Source organism: Lissotriton helveticus, chromosome 7 (genome assembly GCF_964261635.1).
Source record: "Lissotriton helveticus chromosome 7, aLisHel1.1, whole genome shotgun sequence".
Classification (NCBI taxonomy): Eukaryota; Metazoa; Chordata; class Amphibia; order Caudata; family Salamandridae; genus Lissotriton; species Lissotriton helveticus.
Genome location: NC_136068.1, coordinates 1023740248 through 1023756979, shown reverse-complemented (window position 1 = coordinate 1023756979; position 16732 = coordinate 1023740248). Strand labels below are relative to the sequence as shown.

At 49.9% G+C, this 16732-nt stretch overlaps 1 protein-coding gene across 2 annotated transcripts in view; it reads right to left on the bottom strand.

Annotated features, from left to right (window-relative positions):
- LOC144769581 (alpha-1B adrenergic receptor-like) overlaps nt 1-12015 on the bottom strand; it is a 185045-nt gene extending 173030 nt beyond the window's left edge. Inside the window, exon 1 of one of the 2 annotated variants that reach the window (XM_078653742.1) lies at nt 10389-12015. In XM_078653742.1, the coding sequence (XP_078509868.1) occupies nt 10389-11343 (955 nt within the window). In that variant the 5' untranslated portion in view covers nt 11344-12015. The remainder of the gene's footprint in view (nt 1-10388) is intronic. The other variant, XM_078653741.1, reaches the window with a different exon arrangement.
- Between the last annotated feature and the right edge of the window lie 4717 nt (nt 12016-16732).

The following is a 16732-nucleotide window of genomic DNA, read 5'->3' as shown; positions in this document are numbered from 1 at the left end:
CTTATAGATGGTCGGTTGCAAGGAGACCCTACGCACAGCTCTCAATCCTCGAGCTGGGGGGTTCCGGAAGGTTGGGCCGCGGCAGCGCCAGCAGGCTCCAAGATGGTTCAGCGAGTGTGGACCGCGGCAGCGCCAGCAGGTTCCAAGATGGTTCAGCGAGTGTGGACCGCGGCAGCGCCAGCAGGTTCCAAGATGGTTCAGCGAGTGTGGACCTCGGCAGGGCCAGCAGGCTCCAAGATGGTTACAGCAAAGATGGACCGCGGCAGCGCCAGCAGGCTCCAAGATGGTTACAGCAAAGATGGACTGCGGCAGCGCCAGCAGGCTCCAAGATGATTCAGCGAGTGTGGACCGCGGCAGCGCCAGCAGGTTCCAAGGTGGTTCAGCGAGTGTGGGCCGCGGCAGCGCCAGCAGGCTCCAAGATGGTTACAGCAAAGATGGACCGCGGCAGCGCCAGCAGGCTCCAAGGTGGTTATAGCGAAGATGGACCGCGGCAGCGCCAGCAGGTTCCAGGTAGAGCAGCAAAAGGAGTTCGTCTCAGGGTCAGCCGCGACAGCATCAGCAGGGCTTCTCGACTCCGGGATACAACTGCCGTCCTACTCCGGGGCTGGCCCAGATATAGGTCTGGAGTCCTTTGATGTCCGGACCCTCCCGCCTGGGGGTCAGAGGGGCCGGGATGATGGTGTCCAGACACCCAGCAGGGGTTGGGGCCAGCGCTCAGGGAGGCCGGAGGTCGATCGAAACCAGGCATCCGGGGACGGTTGGAGAGCCATCGAAACTCCCCTTTCCTTGTCTCTGGTTCAGTGGCCACTCTACCACCCGGAGGGTTCTTGGTGCCTCGATGGCGGGCTCGCTGGGGCCGTGGCCGCGGCTGGGCCGGGACCACGTGTCTGTGACGGGATGGGCCCAAGATGGCGTTGGGCCTGGAATGTGGGTCCGGGGTGGGCACCGGACCGGTAATGCTGGGGCGGCCCGAGTGTGCCGTGTCAGTGGTTGTGGGCCGCCGGGTGGCGGATCTGATGGTTTGGAGGGCGTGCAGAGGTGTGCTCGAGACCGACCCGGGCTGGATGGAGTGCCGATGTCGTCTGGGGCCCGCCATGCGGGAGGGGTAGGACCACGCCACGAGGCCGGGTCCAACACCTTATTAGTGTTTGAGACACATGGTCAAAAGCTGCAAAGTAATCCCCATAAGTGTAGAAAAAATTCTGACCCATTGACTAGATACTTTCTGGCCAGAGTGGCTAATGCTGCCTTTCAGTGGTTTGACTCAGGTATCACACCTTCTGTGGTTGGCTTCCTTGATAACCTGTGTCTCTTACAGAATGCCTTCTGCCTGAGAGTCCAGTCTCCTGCGCTTTTCTTTCAATATTTATCTTTAGTTCTTCCTTACACCATTCGCCATTCAGTATTTCTATTCTGCCCTCATTTCTCTGCTCTCCCTGGTCAGTATTCCAATTATACTGTAACTCTGACTACAATCAGAACTTGACAACCTCTAGTTTGCTAAATACCCGGAAGTAGAGATAATCTAGAGTTTATGTTTCTACAGTCCTTGATTTCTTTTAGAACGTAACTACATTGGATTCGGTTATTCATCATAATTTCTTTTCTATCAGAACCAGGTCGGAACCTTGGCATCCTTATAGATCACAAACTGGCGCTCTCTCCTCCAGATGAGTGGAGCTTTACCAGTTTTGTCTGTGTCAAGGCCTAAAGCAGTGTGGCGGTGAGCATCCAGGTCGTTGGTTAGTACAGAAGATAGGTGAAATGATTTTTCATTTCTAAAGAACTATACTAGTTTGCACCCTTGGTTTAAAGAGACATTTCTGAATGTTATAGTCTTTTGACTTTTTGGCAGTGCCATAGAAGTCAAATGTGAGAAACTATTAACAATCACCTGTACAGACTTCAGCCCATCCAGAACTCCACTGGCTCCCCATACGCAGCCAATTCAAACTCCTCACATACACACACCTACAAAGCCCTACACAGCGCAGGACCTGTTTACCTCAATAGCTGCATACACTTTCACAACCCATTGAAACACCTATGCTTAGTCTCCCCCCCACCTCACCCCCTTGCCTTCACAAATGCAAAACAAGAGGTCGCTCATTCTCTTACAAAGGACCGAAAACGTGAAACACCCTCCCACAACACATCAGACCCTCCTGCTGGCTACTTGAGATCAGTGGTAGAAGTGGGCGGGAACGGAAGGGCACAGCATGCCCCTACTTCTAAAAATGATTTCAGTCCGTTCCCCTACTTCTTACTTTTAAAAAAGCATCCCGGGACGGCAAGAATAGTTCTACTTAAAAACGATAACTTTTTTCATTCAGCTTCCAGTGCTGCTCGCACTTCTCTGTAGAACTTCAGAGGCTGCAGCAGCCCCCCTCCCCGCCCCTTAGCTCGCACAGACCGAGGGCAGGCCCATTGTCATTCCGATTGAGGCAGATTATCCCCTTTCGAATGACAATGTGCCAGTGAGATCGGAGTCAGTGGCATCACTAGGGGGGTGCGGTGGGTGCGGACCACACCGGGTGACACTGGGGGGGGGGGTCAGGAGGGCAGGGGCCAGTTAGGCGACAGACGACGAGCGAGAATACTTTTTTTTAAAGGTACCTTGGGCAAGTTGCACTTCCGGTAGCCCCCACAGCTATGCCACTGTTTCCTCTGGCTTTCAATGAAACCGAAACAGGCCTGAAGTACTGAGCCCCTCCCCCCCCTCCAGAGAGCATTTTCACCCTCATCCTTCATATCTACTGTCATCACCCCTTAAACAATCCTGATAGTTTACAGGATATCCTATCCCAACTATCCCAACAGCACCCACCTCGCACTTCAGCACACTGACAGGCATTGGTCAGAGAGGGGTGACATGGTGGGTGTGCCTTTCGCAAAACGTTTTCAGATGAAAAAACAAGATGTCAAAGTGACTGACTTGCAGAGCACACTTTGCGACCCACATAACATATGAAAGGAAATGGAACATGTAATGGACGTCTCCCTTTATTTCACTAGCATGTATACAATTTATCAATGCTTTGCGACAGAATGTGTCACCTGCTATGCAAATGTAGAAATAAAGACTATCCTGAGCTCCATGCCTTTTTTTGTGCAACAGTAGATTTTGCATTTGTAGATTGTGCAGTAGTAAGTGTTTTTTTTAAAACAATACATTCATACTGATAATCTGCTAGCATTTATTGAGTGGCATACAATTACCAGAAGTTTGCACAAGACAAACCCACATTTGTACACCTCATGTTTTTTAGCGTAGTAAAGAGCAGGGGGTGACACCATGAGTTACCGCACTGGGTGACACCAACCCTAGTGACGCCACTGATCGGAGTTGGTGATTACAGAGGAGCTTTCCCCAGACAGAGTACTGTGGGGAACTTGACACCTTGTGTAATTTGTCAATGTTGTACACAGAGTGAACTGGTCAAGAGCAGAGACCAGACAGAAGAGACGACAGGAAAGGAGAGGTACTAGGGCAGGAGAGGTCACCGGGCAGGAGAAGTAACGGGCAGGAGAAGTAACGGGCAGGAGAAATGACAGGGCAGGAGAAGTAACGGATAGGAGAAGTGACGGGGCAGGAGAGTTAACGTGTCAGGAAAGGTGACAGGAAAGGAGAGGTGACGGGGCAGGAGAAGTGATGGGGCAGCAGAAGTGAAGGGGCAGGAGCGGTGATTAGGCATGGGCAGGAGCGGCAACCAGCAGGGTCAGTGAACGGACAGGGGCAGTGAACGGATAAGAGCAGTGAACGGGGCAGGAGAAGTGATGAGACAAGAGAAGTGATGGGGCTGGAGCGGTGATCGGGCAGGAGTGCTGACCGGACAGAAGCAGTGAACGGGCAGGAGCAGTGAACAGGCAGGAGCGGTGACAGGACAGGAAAAGTGACAGGGTAGGAAATGTGACGAGGCAGGAATAGTGACGGGCCAGGAGCAGTGACAGGGCAGGAGAGGCAACAGGAAAAGAGAGGTGACCGGGCAGGAGAGGTGACCGGGCAGGAGAAGTGACGGGGCAGGAGAAGTGACGGGGCAGGAGAAGTGACGGGGCAGGAGAGGTGACGGGGCAAGAGAGGTGACTGGGCAGCAGCAGTGAACGGGGCAGGAGCATTGACGGGGCAGGAGCAGTGACGGGGCAGGTGCAGTGACGGGGCAGGAGAAGTGATGGGGCAGGAAAGGTGACGTGGAAGGAGAGGCAAAAGGGCAGGACAGGTGACCAGGCACAAGAAGTGATGGGCAGGTGACATGGCAGGCAGGTAATGTGATGGGCAGGAGAGGTGATGGGCAGGAGAGGTGACGGGGCAGGAGAGGTCACAGGGCAAGAGAGGTGACGGGCCAGGAGAGGTGACGGGGCAGGAGAAGTGACGAAGCAGTAGAAGTAATGGGGCAGGAGCGGTGATTAGGCATGCGCAGGAGTGGTAACCGGGCAGGAGCGGTGAACGGACTGGAGCAGTGAATGGGCAGGAGCAGTGAACGGAGCAGGAGCAGTGACGGAGCAGGAGCAGTGAACGGGGCAGGAGCAGTGAACGGGGTAGGAGCAGTGAACGGAGCAGAAGTGACGGGCAGGAGAAGTGACAGGACATGAGAAGTGACAGGGCAGGAAAAGGGACAGGGCAGGAGAGGCGACAGGGCAGGAGAGGCGATAGGGCAGGAGAGGCGCCAGGGAAGGAGAGGTACCAGGGAAGGAGAGGCGCCAGGGAAGGAGAGCCACCAGGGAAGGAGAGGCGACAGGGAAGGAGAAGTGATGGGCAGGGGAAGTGATGGGCAGGAGTGGTGATGGGGCAGGAGTGGTGATGGGGCAGGAGTGGTGATGGGGCAGGAGTGGTGATGGGGCAGGAGAGGTGATGGGGCAGGATAGGTGATGGGGCAGAAGCAGTGATTAGGCATGAGCAGGAGCAATGACCGAGCAGGAGGGGGGAACGGACAGGAGCGGGGAATGGACAAGAGCGGGGAATGGGCAGGAGCGGTGAACAACGGCAGGAGCAGTGAACAAGGGCAAGAGCAGTGAACAGGGCAGGGAAGGGCCAGGAGAAGTGATGGGCCAGGATAAGGGAGGGGCAGGGGAATTGAAGAAGCAGGAGTGTTGATCGAGCATGAGCAGGAGTACTGACTGGACAGGACCAGTGAAAGGGCAGGAGCAGGTGTTTCCCAGGACGTCTGGAAGGGTAGGGGGCCAGTTTAGTTTGGGGGGGACCGGTTTTGCACAAGTGCAGGAGTTTTAAAAACACTGTAAAGTTATTTGTATATTCAGCAGGTTTCGGTCAACAATACAAGTGCCAAGATAACTTTGGTGATCAATGTACCTGCTGGAGAGAGATGGGAGCATGTTTTGTCTAATGACTGTTTTACTCATCTAAGGTAGCGCAGAGGGGTAATATGCCTTCTGCAAAGAACATGTACCATGCATATCAAAGAGCAATATGTTATGTGCATAGTTCAGTGGGAACTGCTTTGTGTTCACTTCCCGAATGAAAGGACACTTGAATACATATGGCCTGGCAGTTCGGACTGGACTGTTCACATTGGGCGCAGGATGAAGACTGATTTGCATATGGCTGGGTCCAAACTGGAATGGCATGGTGAGCAAAAAACGATGGATTTAAGCCCAGATCTCTTAACTGGGGTGAATGTATGACATTGTTCTGCATTCTGTCCATCAATTGTTCTTTTTGCATTTGTCACCCCAAGTGGGACAGGTATGCTCAGACATGAGTCCTGTGCTCTCCATGCCACTGGAATCAAGCTATCCTGGCTGATGAAGGCTGAAAGCCCGAAACCGGTCCTAGGATGCTTGTTTCCAGTCCAGGGTGGACCTGGCCTGGCAGTCCGGGCTGGACTGTTCCCATTGGGTGCAGGATCAAGACTGATTTGCATATGGCTGGATACAAACTGGAATGGCATGGGGAGCTAAAAACGATGGATTTAGGCCCAGATCTCTGTACTGGGGAGAATGTATGATATTGTTCTGCATTCTGTCCACCAGTTGTTCTTTTTGCTATATTATGATTGAGCAGCAAGCAGGCTGACATGAATATGAAGGAGCCTTTGTGGGTTTCAGTGAGTCTAGATTCTCCTGAAGAGTCCCTTTCCCTTCTGAGCCCTGCTTAACACATGTGTACAGGAGGAGCCCTGTATTCATGACCTCAATGTTTGAGACATAAAATAATCATGGATTTCTGATCAATGAGAGTAAAAGCATTAAGGTAACATGTTATTCCTGCTTATATTTCACACACTTTACATAAACCTGTATTCCCTATGAGTGTTTGCTTTTTCCTGAATTAAACCTCAAATAAACATGTTTATCCATTGTTTTAATTAAATAACGTTATAAGCTGTAACTGGTCAGTGAAATGCTAAACGTACTAAAAATTGGCATGTTTTACTATTTATAGCTCCACCCCTGACTCCGCCCACCCACAGTTCTCCTACTTTTTTTTCCCACTTCGACCACTGGCACTGCTTGAGATTCGCTAGAAGCTGAAGACCTGACTGTTCGAATAGTACGACGGGGTCACGTGCCTACACTCCTGCTCAAGCGCCTAGATACCCTTGCGGGCGATTAGAGCGCTATATAAATCAACATAACATTACATAAAATAACATGCACTTAGTCAGGGAGTGTTTTTAAAAATGTGTCTGCTTCCATTCCTAAAACAGCCAGGACTACAGCGGCCGGTGACCTGGTCCGATCTCTTGACGCCCCATCCTTGGGAAGTGCTCGTTGTTAAAGTGCTCTGTTAGACTTTCTTGAAGTAGTTGGACTGTGAATGTCAAAGTGTAGCTGCTGAGGCGGGTAGCACTAGAGATGAATGAATAATGCTCGCCTTCGGCCGGGAGCCCGCGAAGCCGCATCTGATTAACAGAGCCTGCTCACCACCCACGTCCTCTAGCTGCACACACTAAGTTTAAAATCTTGACGCTACTCCATAAACGTACCCAAGGGAAGGGCCCGCCAGCTCAGAGCGGAACCCCGCTCCATGCCTATGTTATCGCTACGTTCATCTATCCTTGGAATCCTGAATTTTCCCAAACTCAAATGGCGCTCTCACAAGAAAGGCGCCGGGCCCTGCTCTGGCACGTGCATTCGTGTCACCGCTGACATCAGGATGACCTTAGCTTCTGAAAACAACTCAGGACATTCCTTTGTCAACCCAGTCCTCTGCGGACATTCCCCAAGGCATCACGCACCCTTTGACCTGCCTGATGACTTCACTGGGTGACAACCTCCACAGTTTATTATTTGCTTGCGAAGGTTAGGATTAGGGTGAGAAGTGTAAAGTATAGAAAGTAAAAACGGTTCTTACACAACGGTTTACTCTCTGCTCCGGCCAGTGGTACTGAAATAAATTCAGAGTGGGGGTGCTGCCATCAATGTTACATCACTGAAGCTATAGGTATTGTAAAAACTCCATGCGTCGCACAAAGTACAAGTGTAGTAAATGAGCCACACTCATTCGGGAGAGTGGTAAGGGAGTGCTATGTAGGGAGTGATGCACTTTGGAGCACAGTCACAAATAAATTAGCAAAGCATTATGTGGGAGCACACTGCCATTTACAGACATACTTTTCATTGAAATGGGCACTACATTTGCGCAATTAAATTTACACAGGTTACAGCTTTACTGATAAGCCCATATAGTGCACAAACGATAATGTGTGGAAAATGTGTTTCAGCAAATATTTATAATTTGCACTTCACCAAGTTAAGAGTCTTGATTTGTTTTGATTCTATTAAAATCGTTGCCTCCATCACACCTAACAATCAAAACAAAAATTGCTTGATTTATGCTTTCCTTGCTGCTGATATAGCCTGGAATATTTGTATAGTCCATTCCCGGGTATTTTAAATTTGGTGAGGTTATAAAAAAATGGCATCGCAAATTCTTTCTTTTCCCTGCACCTCAGCAAGATTGTCACCTAGATAAGTTTACAAAATCTTCTCAACGTGCAGTAAGAGAACCCTTCACTTTGCAGTCAGAGAAGGTGAATCTCCACTTTCAAAGAATAAGCAGCAATTTGTCAGAAGACAGACTGATTTTTGACCTGTCTTTAAAGCCCAGCAAATGTGATGAGATAAAAATAAAATGTATAGCACCTTTGTTGCTCATTCACCATCTGAACACCAGCATGTTTATTTTGGGGGTCCTGCCTATGCCTCCGGCCCTACCTGGCCCAGAAACAAAGGGATAGCAAGGAAAGCACCAGGGCTACTAGAGAGCGAGCCACGACGAGTAGAAGTGCTGCTAATAACATCACTGCTGGACTCTGCCCTTCACTGGATCACCAGAATCAATCACACTGAGTAAATGAGCAGTCATTCACTGACTCCCTCACCCACTCATTACTCACTTGCTTGCCCACTTACTAAGTCATTCACTTGGTCACTCATTCACTTGCTTGCCCACCCACCCAGTCATTCATTCGGTCACGTATTTGCTCGCGTACTCACTACTTGCTTCTCCACTCACCCATTCACTTGGCCACTCATTCATTCATTCACTTTCCTGCCTACCTACCCATTCTTCTGGTCACTCATTCATTCACTGACTCACTCGCTACTTGCTTACCCACTCGCCCAGTCATTCAATCGCTCACTCGGGTGCCCACTCCCCCGGTCATTCACTCACGCATTCATTCATTCAGTCACTTGCCCGCTCCTTCTTTCAGTCACTCACTTGCTCAACGGACTCCCTCATTCAAGTTTACTGATTCACTCGCCTGCTGATCTTTAAAGTCACAGAACATGTGGCGTACATGTGCAACATGTTGAATGCCCGTGACTGTTATTTCGATGTGCGTTTGTTTTTTGGATGGTAAAAGATTGGCTTTCCCATCCCATCTCAACAGCGATAGCTGGTCCCACTTCAAACACTCAGGGTTTAACCCACCAGGGGGTCCGCAGGTGGAGGGATTTGGAGAAGGCGAGGGTGGGAGCATCATAGCTACCCCAGCTCACCCAGTGGAGTTTAACTTTAATTAAAGGGGGCGGGTTGAGCGCCCTCGGGAAGCACTGAAGAGCTGTCTTGGCTGATTTACACTTTGTGGTTTAAGATCATACTTTCAGCACCCTCAACCCTGACATAGTTCAGTCTCTCCGGGCGTCACAGGCCACCATTTTCGGCTAGTCTTAGTGTCTGTAGTAGATGTGCAGATTAAAGAAAGGGGGAGCGCCCCTACACTTGCATGTCACGTTGGATGTTGAAGTCTGAGGGGCCCCTACGCTGAGCGCTGAACTCACTTTGGACTGTGTATAATTCTCGGGGACACCACTGAACCCAGCGTTGATGTAACGTAGGATGTTGCATTCAAGGTGGGGGCACCCTGCACTGAGCGCGATGTCACTTTGTATGTTGCCTACTATGAGGCACCCAAACCCTGACCGCTCAGGGGGCTCTGCTCTTGTTTCAGATCAGACGATGAATACGTGCAGTTCTGGGGCAGACGCAGGGGTGCAACAGCGCTCAGAAAGCAAGGGTAACGCTGGAGACCGTACCATGTGGGGTAAGGGGCGGGAATATTAGCAGAGCAGAGGGATTTGGGGGGGTTCAATCTGCCATGACAGGCTGCGATTCTGGGAGGACTGAATGTATCTCATTTCATTGTGCAAAAATCATCTATGCAATCATTCAACCCTGCCCCGTGTCAGCACATTTATTCAGCCTCTCTAGGACAATTCGTTCGCTGTAAATGCATCTTGAGGGGCAGTCAAGCTCGCGAAATCGTTCTTGTGGCTTGCCCGAGTCGAGGAAAGTTCTGTACAAGGCGAAGGATTGCTTTTCAGTCTAAACCCCTGGCTGTGGAAGGGCACTGGGTGCACTTGAATGACAGTTTCTCTGTTAGGAACATTCTATGTGAACTACAGAAATAAATATATCCTGGAATAATACAGACAAAATAATGCAGCTTGCCAAAAAAGCCATCGGTATACTTCCTCACAAAAGCATTAAATATTGGCATATGAACAATTCCTAATTCACAGCCGCAGGCAGGCACTTTGTGCTTGTTAATGAAGTGCATTAAAATTGCTATTCTAACTCCTGTCTTGGCAATGGGTAAGTGCTTGGCCGTGGGCCATCGAACCTTTTGTAGGTATATGCTACTGCCCGATTAATATTTTTGTAATCCCATTTTTTTACTCTGTGTTATTGAAGCAGATATTTTCAGTTGCCTTCGTGCATGGGGGTGGAGGTGGCTTCACTTCATTATGGATAGGCCGTGGCCTGATCAATCATGTTGGTACAGCGAAGGGAAGTCTAACTGGAATGTAGTAAGACGAAGCACCTAATAAGGAGAAGTGCCATAGATGGAAGCTTGCGTGATCAGCCCAAAATGTCGAATCTCTTATCAGATGTTCTTTAAATAACCTAAGAAACCACTTACCCAGTGGCAGAATTATGAAGAAAGGTAGCCAGCACAGGACGAACATTCCGACCACAATCCCCAGCGTCTTGGCCGCCTTCTTCTCCCGGGAGAACTTGAGAAGCTTGAGTGACAGGGAGCTGCGCGGACTTTGGCCCTTGGACCTGCTGCTGAACGAGTCATTCCCCTGGATGCTCCTGTGATGGATACGCATGGTCAGCTCCATGGAATCCGAGCACTCCTTCATCACTCCCGCCTCCAGGTTCTTGGTGGTCCTCTTGGCCACGATGTAGACCCTGCAGTACATGACCAGGAGGACGCTCAGTGGAATGTAGAAGGAGCCCAGTGAGGAAATGACAGCATAGGAGGGTTCCTGGGTGATGCGACACACCTTATCATCTGGGGGGGCCTGCTCCTTCCAGCCCAGTGGAGGTCCTATGGAGATGACGATTGATAGAATCCAGACACCAAGCAAGGCCAGGATGGCCTTCTTCTTTGTCATCATGGACGGGTACTGCAGGGAGTACCGTACTCCAATGTATCGATCGATGGAGATGACGCACAGGCTCAGGATGGAAGCTGTGCAGCATAGGACGTCTACTGCTGCCCAGATGTTGCAAAACACCCGCCCCAGCACCCAGTAGCCGATGACATCCAATGCTGCCGAAAAGGGTAGGACTGTGAAGCTCAGCAGCAGGTCAGCAATGGCGAGGTTGACGATGAAGTAGTTGGTTGGAGTTCGAAGGTGCCTGTGGCAGACGACGGACAGGATGACCAAGATGTTGCCTACAATGGCGAAGACAATAAAAGCTCCCAAGATGAGGCCCACCGTGGTGGCCCTGGCGAGATCCAGCCCTGGCAAGGTCTGGTTGTGGTCCGGAGAGAGCGAGATGTTCCTGATGTCACCGCTGTTGGGGAGCTCCCAGCCCTCCTCAGGCCCCGTGATCGACAAGTTCTCACCAGGTGAGGAATACATTTTACTTTGAGTCGCCCATAGCAAGCTCGGCTTTGTGGAAAGGGGCCAGTGTTAAATGTCTCTCAAGGATCAATTGTTCTCGGCATGTTCGTGTACAGACCATCGCCATTTAACGTTGAGTTCACTGCAGGTCCCATGCGCCAGTTAATGCCATAAAGAGAGATTTCATTCAGAGGCAAGGAAAAAACATTATTGACTGCCAACAAAAAGAGAGGATCTAAACTGGTCCCCAAAAAGAGCCTGGGTCATGTTCCAATCAAGAATGTCATCAGGATTGTCACGTATCACGCGTTGAGGAGTGGCGTACTCGACGCACGCAGCTTCACGTGCACAGTGCACGCTTCCTTCCCGCGCGCAGGAGAGCGCGACGGCAGCCCGCGCTGCGCCGTTGGTGTCACTCCGTCGGAATAACCATTTCAACGGGGCTACCGTCTATTTCAGTTGAGGTCAGAGGTCAGAGAAGTCAGAAACCGTTGGACGCCCGAGCCCGTTGCCTGGGTGGTTCTCTGGCGCTTGTCAGAGCAGCAGCGCTTGTCCCCTCTCCTTTGTGCGACCTGCGGGACAGTCTGTACTGCTGGGACACGCGGCTCCCTCTGCGCCTCTCGGAGTTTGGAGAGAGCTGCGAGAGGGGCTGCTGGGCCTCCTGGGCTCGTGGTGACATCACCCGCAGAATGAGCGTTAGAGGGCGCTGTTGGCCATTGCAACCTCATGCACCGAGCCTCACTGAAAGCACTCGGAGCTGAAATAGTCATACACTGGACGTTTTGCCAGGTGTATTGGAAATCCATGGCTATTTCGCTGTGCGTATTTTTCCCACGTTTTTTTTAAATCTTAAACTTGAATTAACAGAGATGTACGAGCCAACAAATTAAAAGGTTGAAAACAGGCAAGGAGCCATAAGAGCCGGTAAATTAGGTGAGCCATAAACATTTTGGCATGCAAAATTTGCAAATCGTGCAGCAAACCTCATTTACAAGTATGATGAAGTCTCCTCAAAATTCAAAACACTGTATTTCTTTAATATGTGAATGTATTTCCCCTTAATACACCAGATTATGCCACTGCGTTGAGGCATTTGTTAAAAGTGATAGTGATAGTTTTTGAACGTTGAAACATTCATGCCTCTTCCTGCAATGATGGTGCCATTAGTAAACTAAGAGGCAAGTCAGCTGACACGTGCGTCCTACGCGTGGTCTTTCCTATATTATACATGGAGTAGCATTGTAATCTGTTAAATCAAATCAAATCCAAGAGAATGTTTTTACAGCGCACATACTGCACTCACTTATTTCAAGGGGCTCCTATATGCAGGCAATAATGAAGAAAAAGGAGGCCAGGTGAAATAAACTATTTACTTAAGATCACACAATTTAGAGAAAAGGAAAAGCCTGAATTGATCCCAGGTTTTCTGGTTTCACTCTGCCATTAATTGGGAGTCTCGCTCTCCTGTTTACATAAAAAGTTAATGCTTTGTTTTTCATGCTTGGCGTGAGAGTGGAGTGTGGATTGGAAACAGAAGCCACATGAAAGCTCAGCTCATATTGAACTGAAAGGTCCAAGATGACTTCGATCTGAGCCAGGGATCTGACTCAAGCCTGGCTCGAGCCTTCAGAGGTTCGCCAACCTCTGTCTAAATGTGCGTACTGCCCGCTTCAAACTGAAGGGCTTCTTAGGGCGATGGGCTGTAGCTTTCGGCTGAGATAGTGCCAATATATTTTTGAGTGAAGTGTGATGTGTTGTTTTCACTATTGGGTGAAAAAGGGCTTGGCCCTGCAGGACCCTACTTATTTGGGGTACTGGGGTCTCCTGAATATAGAACTCTGGCAGAATCCCCCAGCTCCTTTAGAGACTTCGCTGCAGAGACTGCCCACTAAGTTTTTACATGTCAGGCACACAGCTTTCTTTTTCAGAGCCAGTTCCTGGGTAGCAGTGACAGCACAGTGTAATTGTGGTTTGCACAGGACAAAAGGATAAAGAGACCACTCTGTGTAATGAAATAAGTACTCTTTAAGTCATATCTTCTCTAGCCCTCTCTCCCTCCAAGACCCTCTCCCCAGTAGTTCTACCTCTGCCTTAACCTCATCCTTCCTTTGTCTTCTTTCATTCTCCTCCATCTTTGTCTGTGTCCCTCTCTCATTCTCGCATCTGCATCTTATTCAGTCTCCTCTGGCACTACGAGTACTACCCTCCGTAGAAAAGGTCTTTCCCCTTCCATCACTCTCTTCAACCATCTACCCACCCAACCGTCCATTCACATTTTCTCTCATCCTGTAATTGTTCCATCCATCAATGCTTTCACCCTTCCATTCTTTTATCCATCCAGCCTGGGCGTTTTTGGGTACAAGCCAGTTTATGGGCACAAGCAGGGAAGAGAGGCACAAGCAGGATCACAAGCATGGCACAAAAACCGGATCACAAGCAAGCACAACCAACGAGGGAAGAGGCAAGAAAAACGGCACAACCAGGGGGCAGAAGGGCACAATCAGGGGGCAGAAGGCAAGAAAAACGGCACAATCGGGGGGGCAGAAGGCAAGAAAAACGGAACAATCATGGGGGCAGAGGCAAGAAAAACGGCACAATCAGGGGCCAGAGGCACAAGTAGGGAACAGAGGCACAAGCAGGGAGCAGAGGTACAAGCAGGGCGCAGAGGCACAAGCAGGGAACAGAGGCACAAGCAGGGAGCAGAGGCACAAGCAGGGAACAGAGGCACAAGGCAGGGAACAGAGGCACAAAGCAGGGAGCAGAGGCACAAGCAGGGCGCAGAGGCACAAGCAGGGCGCAGAGGCACAAGCAGGGAACAGAGGCACAAGCAGGGAGCAGAGGCACAAGCAGGGAACAGAGGCACAAGGCAGGGAACAGAGGCACAAAGCAGGGAGCAGAGGCACAAGCAGGGAGCAGAGGCACAAGCAGAGAGTAGAGGCACAAGCAGCACAAGCAGGGAAGCAGAGACACAAGCAGGGAGCAGAGGCACAAGCAGGGAGCAGTTCGTAAAAAACTTCCATTTAAAGTGTTTTGTCTTGTAAGGAAGATGGCATGAGAAATTGTCTTTGAAGTGATACTTTTTTTTAACACCACACCAGATTGCATTTGATTACTCTATTGCCAAGTAAACCCAAAAGTAATACTTCCTGATACCACATGCTGCAAGAAATTACTCTTTGAAAATAGTCTTGTGTGCAATTATATATAACGAGCTAGGACAGTTCCCTTCTAAAAAAGTCAACAAATAAAGTAAGGATTTTCCTGTGAGCAAGAAATTACGAACCTGGAAATAATCCAAAAAGAACAGATCCTCTCATTCAGAATACACGAAATTTGGTAAACACAAAAATAAATTACACTGACCATTACTTTTTTAAGGAAATATTACACATTAAATTTCCCTTCATAGGCTCCATTATTTAACATTCTGAAGGCATACAAAGATTATTTTAAGGCAATAAATGCGCAAAGTTATCGAGTTTAGCCTCATGGGAACACTTGAAACAGCTGTCTCTTTATCCATTTAGAATGCAGCCACACTTAAACGTATTCAGAGTACTTAGAGGAAAGTACCAAACACCACTTTCTTGACCCGCATTAGTGAGTTCACACAGCAGTTTGCTTAATATTCCAGCTAAGGAGGTTCGAGGGTGCATATTAGGAAGTCAGTGCTGCCTAGCGCCCCGAGTTCCTGCACGCCCCTGGGCTCACTCACCTTGATGCTCTTCACCACAGTGATGTTATTGTCAGCCTCGAAGGAGACGCGCCGGGTGCTGCTGTTGCCACCCATTGTGCCGGGGGTGGCAGTAGGGTAGAGGCGGGTAAGCTGCGAGCTGCAGGGCCCCTTTGCCAGTCACAGGCAGCCACGGACAGCCTCACGAGACAGTAGCGGGCAGAGAAAGGTGAACACACAGCATGTCTGACAGTTTGCCCTTCGCGTCCGCCAGGCCTCTGCACTACAAAACAATGTGCGCCACCATTGGACAAAAATAAATTACGCTGACCATTACTTTTTTAGGGAAATATTACACATTAGATTTCCCTTCTTAGGCTCCATTTTTTAACATTCAGAAGGCATACAAAGATTATCTTAAAGCAATAAATGCGCAAAGTTATCGAGTTCAGCCTCATGGGAACACTTAAAACAGCTTTCTCTTTATCCATTTAGAATGCAGCCACACTTAAACGTATTCAGAGTACTTAGAGGAAAGTACCAAACACCACTTTCTTGACCCGCATTAGTGAGTTCACACAGCAGTTTGCTTAATATTCCAGTTAAGGAGGTTTGAGGGTTCATATTAGGAAGTCAGTGCTGCCTCGCACCCCAAGTTCCTGCACCCCCCTGGGCTCACTCACCTTGATGCCCTTCACTACAGTGATGTTATCGTCAGCCTCGAAGGAGACGCGCCGGGTGCTGCTGTTGCCACCCATTGTGCCGGGGGTGGCAGTAGGGGAGAGGTGGGGAAGCTGCGAGCTGCAGGGCCCCTTTGCCAGTCACAGGCGGCCACGGACAGCCTCATCGAGACAGTAGCGGGCAGCGAAAGGTGAACACACAGCGTGTTTGACAGTTTGCCCTTCGCATCCGCCAGGCCTCTGCACTACAAAACAATATGCGCCGCCATTGGGCAAACACTCTAGAAGGCTCGCACTCATTGGATGAGAGGCGTACCCGGCGCTCTGTTAGAACAGCAGACAGGATGGCGGCGGTCGGGCACAAATGGCTGCCGCAAAGCTACGACATTTTCAGAATCCAGGGCGTGTTTTTAGGTTTGAGTGACTGAAGACGTCAGAGATAGAAAGAACCTAAAAAACACGCCCCCGAATCCGGAAAAGACGGGGCTTAAAGGGAGTGACGCCCCTCTCCTCAAATGGCTGGCCAGCATTTACGAGGCCAGCCAATGGAGAAGAGGGGCGGGTTCAAGCCCCCGTACTAAGAATAATTAAATCTCTGACCGAGACTGCGCAAGCGCAGCCTAAGCGCAGCCTACGGTCCTCGACCTAAAAATGCGAAACCTTTGGGCCAAGAGTGCTGTTTGAAACGAAGGGGTGTGCAGATATTCCCTTGCAGTGTGTGGAGGTCAAGGCTCTGAGGCCTGTGAAGGTTTGTGAATGGCAGGTGGTTGCAGCGCAGCTTTCAGGCGCGAGGTATGAGGACAGCTCCAGCAGAGGAGCGGGTTCGAAGAAAGGTCACTCGCGGGGTCAATCCGTGGCTTCAGGGATTACATCTGCACCTGGATTATGTGGATCATCATTTTCATTTCTCAATAAATGTAAGTCTCTAAAATATCCTATTGGAATGGGGCGTGTTTTGACCAGGCGCATTATTTCTGCAGTGGGTACATTTGTAGAGCTCCAAATACATCACATTTTGGGTCACGTACTTTAACGAACTATTCAGACCATTACT